This window comes from Pygocentrus nattereri, chromosome 3 (genome assembly GCF_015220715.1).
Source record: "Pygocentrus nattereri isolate fPygNat1 chromosome 3, fPygNat1.pri, whole genome shotgun sequence".
In the NCBI taxonomy this organism is placed as follows: Eukaryota; Metazoa; Chordata; class Actinopteri; order Characiformes; family Serrasalmidae; genus Pygocentrus; species Pygocentrus nattereri.
This window is the reverse complement of record NC_051213.1, coordinates 47,709,669-47,717,832: the sequence shown is the minus strand read 5'-3', so window position 1 is coordinate 47,717,832 and position 8,164 is coordinate 47,709,669. Positions and strand designations below refer to the sequence as shown.

The 8,164-nt window shown below is 44.9% G+C and overlaps 1 protein-coding gene across 1 annotated transcript in view; it reads left to right on the top strand.

The window, feature by feature from the left end:
- Positions 1 to 938: 938 nt before the first annotated feature.
- The window catches only part of ephb6 (eph receptor B6), a 101,240-nt gene continuing 94,014 nt past the window's right edge, over positions 939 to 8,164 (top strand). The window contains exon 1 of the mRNA XM_017706114.2: positions 939 to 1,075. Coding sequence (XP_017561603.1) covers positions 1,015 to 1,075 — 61 coding nt within the window. The 5' untranslated portion in view covers positions 939 to 1,014. The remainder of the gene's footprint in view (positions 1,076 to 8,164) is intronic.

Here is an 8,164-nt window from a genome sequence, read left to right as displayed (position 1 = left end):
GTCACAACAAATCCATTTTTATGCATGACTGAGCTGCTGTGCTCAAAGACTTGGTTTGGTGAGTTTGGTGTGGAGGAACTCCAGTGGCCTGCACAGAGCCCTGACCTCAACCCCACTGAGTACCTTTGGGATGAACTGAAGCATCGATTGATGTTGGCCTTCTTGTCCAACATCACTGTCTGACCTCACAAATGCTCTTTTGACTGAAGCGGCAACTCCATTTTAATGCCCATGGTTTTGGAACGGGATGTCTAACAAGCTCATATAGGCCTACATACATTGTTTTCTACATTGTAGTGTCTGGTAATGTCCACCAGAGGGCAGCATTGCTTTTAAAGATGTTTTGTACTGAACCATGCTGCAAACCAAGCAGGATTGTCTGCTTTGGTAAGCTTGTTGGTTGTGGGGGGAGTTTCGGTGGGGTGCTAGTGGATGGATTATTGTAGTAAAAAGAGGATAAAGCTAAAAAAACACCCAAAAGATGGTGCTGCCTTAAAAATACAAAGGCTGAAGCCCAGACACTAAACACTACAATGTGGCTGACCATTCCCAACATTCCCAAAAAAAATTGTTACATCGTCACGGATGTGTTTATTCTGTCGAGCCTGTGGCTTGTTGGAGCATTTGAAGATTGTGTGGGTGTGTGAGACGCAGCCTTCTACATGTCTAGACAGTTTTTGTCCAGACCAGCCCAACTCGTTCTTTAATTCTTCCCTTCATGCTTCTCTAATGTCTCTCGCTCTCTCTCTTTCTCTCTCTCTCTCTCTCTCTCTCTCTTTGACTCCTCAGTCATAATCATCATCATGCATGTATTCTCCTCCCCCTCCACATCTCTGCCTCTCTCTCTCTCTCTCTTTAATCTGAAATAAAAAGCTCAGACAGACTCCTCCTCCTGTTTCTGTCTCTCTCTCTCTCTCTCTCTCTCTCTCTCTCTTTCTATTTCCCACTTTTTCCCTCTCTCTCTCTCATGGCTTCTTCCTCTCCTCACTCTCGTGGTGGACTGTACTGACAGAAATGTGGACAATCTTCTTCCTCTCTCTCGTCCTCTCGCTCCAGCCTGGCTCAGCCGAGGAAGGTCAGAAACTACTTGGGCTTGTTTGTATAGTATATATACTGTAGTATTTATCAGTGTAATACATTTACTGTATCAGCATCTTAAAGGGAAATTCTGCCAAATTTTCAAACCCGCTGCATAATTTAGCGGTCGAGATGTGAACAAAGTCACTCAGGGTGGTTCGCTGTGAAATGGTTTGTTGCAGAGAAACTTCACTGAATTGTATTCCTTTACAGCGGTGGTGATAGGAACCGGGCGTCCTTTGCCATACAAAATGATAAGCCTACACATGTCTTCTGAGTTTTATATTCAGTGTTGATAATGGTGATAATGGTGAAATAGTGATAAATCTAAAAAAAAAAAAAAAACGTTTCATTTTTAAATTTTCAGGGACTACTTTGCCCTAGAACACCCTGGACGTACCCCTCCACCAAGACTGCAAATCTGAAACGGCCAAATTGCTTATGATATTAATGTCGTAAAACAACGCCTCAGGCATCATTTGTGACCCATTTTAATAAATAAATAAAAATAGCTTTTTTACGAGGGAGCGTTTAGAGGCGGACGTCTGGTTCCTATCACCACCATTGTGAACAATTCTGAGTTTCCCCAAAACAGAGTATCTCAGATAAACTGCTCTGAATGGCTTTGTTTACATCAGCTATTTTATTATGCAAAACATTGTTGAAAGATTAATGAAGTTCACCTTTAAATGTAGTCCATATATCTAATATTTCCCAACATATAATATTTAATGTTGAGAGATTTTTTTTCAGGCACTTATTTTAAATAATGTTATCGTTTAAAATGATCTCATTCTCTCTTTTTTTTATCTCTGTCTAATGCTTAAAGACCTTATCGTTTCACCTCAGACAGGTTAAGATCACTTTTAATAAGTACAAATGTCTACAAATACACAAAATAATCTCACAACAATCTTATAATGAAAGATATTATATATCGTCGCTGTCGGAACAAAACCTTGTTTCTCCATTTTTTAGGTTTTGACATCATTTGAAAATGCCTGTTATTCGTTAGGTGGTGTGTAAATTTCATGACAAATGGACCAAAAGAAACGGCCCAAAATGACTTGGAAAGACGTCTGGTTCCATTGACTTCCATTAGAAGTACCGTTGGTTTTTCCCTTCTCCTGTAAAGTGACCTTTCTGGAGATACGAAGTTGTGTTCCGACAACAGCGATATATTGTCTATATTTAAAGGAATTCAGCAGCACAGAACATCGTGGACAACAATTTCCCTGCATTTAGAGGACAAGGGAAAGCTTCAGCAGCTGCCCATTGACTTCTATGATAAGAATTTTGCATAAGTAGGATTTCTGTTCTCTTCGGAAATCAGGGAATCCTGTTGAAAATATTCTCTGTGGTAATCGACCACGCACTACAGACGCAGCAGACAGAGATCAGGTTGAAAAATGCCAGAATGTTCCTTTAAGATGCTTTCACTCACTAGTACACAATGTGTTAGAATCGATGACGGTCACTTTACGTAAGCGCTCTCTGCGGCCGAGTGTGCGTGTTGGAGTTGTGCTGTGCTGAGCTCTGTGCTGCCAGGCTATCTTCACTGGTAACAAAGGCAGGGAGAAAAGGGCCAGAGGAGGGGTGCATAATAAGTTGTGTAACCTTTGTCTGGCTGTAACCCTCGTGACCCCCTTCTGTCTGCCCCCCTTTATGCCCTTTATTATGATATTATGACTGTTAGAGGTGACCCCATTGGCCCATTCAGCTCTACTGTACAGCTGTCTGTCCCTCTTCCACTCTTTACATCCCTCTTTCTCTTTCCTCGTTGCCATGTCAAGTGAGTCACGTTGGCACTGACCAGTGTGGTCAGTGGCCTGTTCTGAATTTTCCCTCAGATTTCAGGCTTGTGATTACAGTCGCAGTTGTGTGTTGATGGGCCGATACGAGAAATACACAGACGGAAATGGAATGGCATGATTGCGTACCAAGGCCTCCAGTTCAATGGCTCAGCACATTAAAGGAATAGTCCGGCATTTTTAACCCAGTCTCTATTTGGCGTACGGTCGATTCCCACTCACAATATTTTTTCAACAGGATCCCCTGTTTTCAGAAAAATACGGAAAACCAGTTTACCTGAAACTCGCTTATGGTAGAAGTCAATGGGCAGTTGGTAAAGATTTCTGGACTTTTCTAAATGCAAAACAATCATTTTACTTAGAATATGTGACGATATTGCAAAACACGGTCGTTCCACTTTCAAAATACAGTTGTTGGGATGAGCTAAACTTTTTTTCCTGTCCAACTTTCCAACATATTAAAAAAGTAGATCCGGCTCCTTTTGCTTTCTCTGGGGTTTTCTGGTATCCATGGCGATCAGGTGGAAACTCTCCCTTGTGTAAACTGAAATTCACTTATAATATGTGACTATAATGCAAAACACGGTCGTTCCGCTCTCAAAATCCAGTTGTTGGGATGAGCTGAACTACTTTTTGTCCAGCTTTCCAACACAGTAAAAAAAGTAATTCCGGCTAGTTTCGCTTTCTCTGCAAGTTTTTCGGTATCCATGGTGATCAGGTGGAAATTCTTCCTCATGTAAATCAAATGATACAGATTTATATCGTGATTTAATGCACGTTTCAGGTAAATGTTTGCTGAATTCGGCAGCTGCCCATGGGCTTCTGTTATAAGTGAGTTTTGAATCTGTACATTTTCTGTATTTTACTCTGTTCAGGGAAACGTATCCAAATTATCGTCTGTGGTACTCGGCTGTACTATACTAGAGCGGCAGATGGAGATTAGGTCAAAAAACACTGAAGGATTCCTTTAAACAAGAACATCTGACATATATAGCATAGCATGTACACCGAACTGATAGCACTCCAGTGACAGGCACAAGGAACAGCTGGTATTTACAGAGAGAGAGAGAGAGAGAGAGAGAGAGATGGAGAGAGAGAGAGAGAGAGAGAGAGAGAGAGAGAGAGAGATGGAGAGGAAGACAGAGAGAGATGGAGAGAAACAGTGAAAGATGGAGAGAGAGACAGAGAGAGAGACAGAGAGAGAGACAGAGAAACAGTGAAAGATGGAGAGACAGAGAGAGAGAGAGACAGGAAGAGAGAGAGAGAAATGGAGAGAGAGAGACAGAGAGAGAGACAAAGATAGAGAGAGAGAGAGAGAGAGAGAGAGAGAGGGAGAGAGAGAGAGATGGAGAGAGAGAGAGATGGAGAGAGCGAGAGAGAGATGGAGAGAGACAGAGAGGGAGAGAGGAGAGAGAGAGAGATACAGAGAGAGAGAGAGAGATGGAGAGAGAGAGAGATGGAGAGAGACAGAGAGAGAGAGAGAGAGAGATAGAGAGAGAGAGAGAGAGAGAGAGAGAGAGATAGAGAGAGAGAAACAGTGAAAGATGGAGAGACAGAGAGAGAGACAGAGAGAGAGAGACAGGAAGAGAGAGATGGAGAGAGAGAGAGAGAGAGAGAGAGAGATGGAGCAAGAGAGAGAGAGACAGAGAGAGAGAGAGAGATGGAGAGGAAGAGAGAGATGGAGAGGAAGAGAGAGAGAGATGGAGAGAGACAGAGAGGGAGAAACAGTGAAAGATGGAGAGACAGAGAGAGAGAGACAGGAAGAGAGAGATGGAGAGAGAGAGAGAGAGAGAGAGAAGGAGCAGAGAGAGAGAGAGCGAGAGAGAGATGCCCCAGTGACTTATGCTCCGTCCTGCACTAATGCTGTATTAACCCAATAGCACACATCTCTCTGTCTGTCATCGCTGCCGAACACTAACTGGTTCTAGACCAGCACAGGGCAGCACCACACCGCTCACACCACCAACTGCGTTAGGTTGATGTTCCTCTTTACGAGTGTTTTGGTTCTGCTAGATAGTGAGGATATTGTTTACTGCAGTGCCACACAGGTTTACACAGTTTACCGTTGTTCAGTCGCTTTGTTCCCCAAAGAGCAATGTAGCTTAATGCTAACATCTTGCTAAAACCGACAAAGTGTGTTAACTGTGTGAAATACTGCACAGTGTCTGTTAGCTGTGAAGCTAGCATCACTAGCAAGCTCGCTGTTAATCTGCTAGAAAAACCAGCACCGATCATGACCCAGATAGCAGACAGCTTTGGGCCGATTCTGGCTTTCCTGTAGACTACTGGGTAGATGTTAGGCATGTGGGCCAGAACAGGGCCAGATCCTGGACAGCTTTATACCAGTTTTCCTTGTTTCTACATTTGTGGGACAATTCTGGTATGAATATTTCGGACCAGCAGCGTAGTTGGGCCAGATTGGGAACAGTTTTGGGCCGTATCCTTTGGTACTACTCACTTTGCAGTGTGTGGGTCAGATCCGGGCCAAGGACCCAGCTGGGCCATAACAAAGCAAGGATGTGGCCCACAAGTGAAACAGACAAATTTTGCTACCTGGTCAGCAGAAATGGGAGCTGATATGCTGGTCAACACCAAAAATAGCATAAATTGGCTTTTGGATGCTGGTACACTGGCCAACTAGCATGACCCACATTGGGTGACCAGCTAAACCAGCACTAGACTAGAATAAACCAGCAGGGAATTCTGGGTCTATGCTGTTTTTTCAGCAGGGTGTTTAATAGCTAAAGGCTAAAGCTGTCAAACATTCAGCCACTCCTCAAAGTTGCTAGCAAACTAGCTAGTTGGGTCGATATGCTAGCAACTAGCATCACTTTTTAAAATGGTCACTTCTGTTTCCTTTTGTTTTTGTGACGCTGTGTGTGTATGAGCACTTCTAGAACACTGAAGCGTGTGGATCGTAAAACCAACAACAACCAGTGTATAGTAGCTGCATAAACTGCATAGCTGGGGCGGTCGTGGGCTGGAGGTTAGGGAACCTGTGACGGTTGCTGGTTTGATCCCCAGAGCCAACAACACATGACTGAGGTGTCCTTGAGCAAGACACCTAACCCCCAACTGCTCCCCGGGCGCTGTGGATTGGGCTGCCCACCGCTCCGGGCAAGTGTGCTCACTGCCCCCGTGTGTGTGTGTATTCACTAGTGTGTATGTGGTGTTTCACTTCATGGATGGGTTAAATGCGGAGGTGGAATTTCTCCGTTTGCGGGATTAAAAAAATATCACTTAACAAGCAGCTGATAGGATGTCAGGCATTTTACGATTTTACGAAATTCGATTAATTTGTTTTCATCCGCGTGGCGTGGTGGCGTGGTGGGTAGCACAGTCACCTCACAGTAAGGAAGGCCTGGGTTCGAGTCCCCAGCCGGGCAACTGGCGTCCTCTCAGTGTGGAGTTTGCATGTTCTCCCTGTGTCTCCGTGGGTGTTCTCTGGGTTCTCCAGTTTCCTCCCACAGTCCAAAGATTGCCCCAATGTGTGAGTGACTGTGTCTGTCTGCCCTGTGATGGACTGGCGACCTGTCCAGGGTGTATCCTGCCTTCTGCCCAATGACTCCTGGGACAGGCTCCAGCATCCCCTGTGACCCAGAAGGAGAAGCGGCTTAGAAGATCTGTGTGTTTTAATCCATCGTTTGAATTGTTTTTCTACTGTTCCAGTTTATCTGAGCAGATAACAAATGAAAAAAAAGCCATAAAAATGTGGCACTACTTTTTGTCCAACTTCCCAGACCGCAGCAGGATAGAGGGCCAGTCAGAGCAGTTAGCTACATAGTTAGCTACATTCTGGTACATTTAAGGTGGAATGGAAAATTCAAACAAGAAGCTGGAGAATGACAAGCTGGCTTCTGAACTAGAACATCAGCACATACTGAGACAGATTTACTCCATTAAAATGGACATGAGACGTTGTGGCTCTCAAGGTGGTTTGAATCTTGTTGAAACTTGACAAAGTGGCTCTTCTTAACATTTGGGTTGGCAACCCCCGGCTCACCCCTAGCACTTCTACCGCTCTAACACACCAGATTCACCTCACAACAAACACAATAATCTTACCTTTTACAGACGATCCAAAAATTTGAGGAGCAATTTCTCCCCCTCTCTCTCTCTCTCTCTCTCTCTCTCTGTCTGTCTCTATGTCTCTCTCTCTCAAGCTTTTCTTTACTAATGTCAGCTTTAATATGGTTTTCCACTGGAGAGCAGCTGCTAGCACAGTCGACTTCACTTTTGGAGTGAGTTTCACGTGACTGACAGCTTCCGAGAATGATTTAGATTCAATTACGTGCCGTCCTGAAGTGTCCTGAAGACTCTAGTAACCATTAGAGCTGACATAATATTGTGCAAAATATGAAGTAAAAATACCCAACAGCTTTAAAAGACAATGCGTTTCTAGTACGTTATACTGTCAGTGTGATCCTGTCAAAATGTTAACTAGCGGAATAAAGCCGGTCTCCCTTCATTCATTCATTGTATCTCGTCATATCTGACTCAGCTAGTACGGCGTTCTGAATATATCATCTTTTTAAAGCTGCCTTTTGGCAGGTTTCCCCTTAGTTACTGTGTTTGGTGTCCAAAGCTCGGTGGTGGAAGTGGTGGAAGCTTTTGTCCTGTTAATTAGCGCTGTGCCTGAATCGTCCCATATTTGCCTCAAGCCACGTCAAATGGACTTGCTTATGGTTTCTGACACGGTACGACCTGCTTTGATTTACTGAAATGGGCCGAACGCAGGCCTCTGCACGTCTGCTACTACTGTTTTTAGCTTTATTAGGCAGAAGCGTACAGTCGATTTCCGGCTGAGCCATTGCTTTTCGAGTGAAAAGAGCGTGTTAACACAGCACCTGCTCCTTTCTCGCGGTCTACCTGAGTCACAAACACCCCGTTCTAACACTTTGAGTGGGAGAGCTGTACCCTGCCAGAGTGCAGCAGGGATCAACACCATAAGGTCATCGCCCGAGGCCCAGGCCCACTGCCTAGCCGCTCTCTTTGACTTTTAATTAGCGAAGCACTTGACCTGCACTTCAGGACGGTACACTGCGAGTGAGAGTGAAGAGAGAGTGTGTGGGTCCACGTGCCTCGGAGAGAGGCGGGATTGGAGCCGGGCGCGTGTGAATGCGCACAGCAGGGTGTTTGTCGCTGAAAGACGGCAGAATGGTTTCAAAAGCCTGGCTCGGTTAAGAGTGTCTGCCGCCCACGGCCGCGGCGCAGCATCGTCCAGGAGAAGGAGGGAGTCGGGGAGGAGGAGAGTAGGGTGGAGGGAACAAATGAAG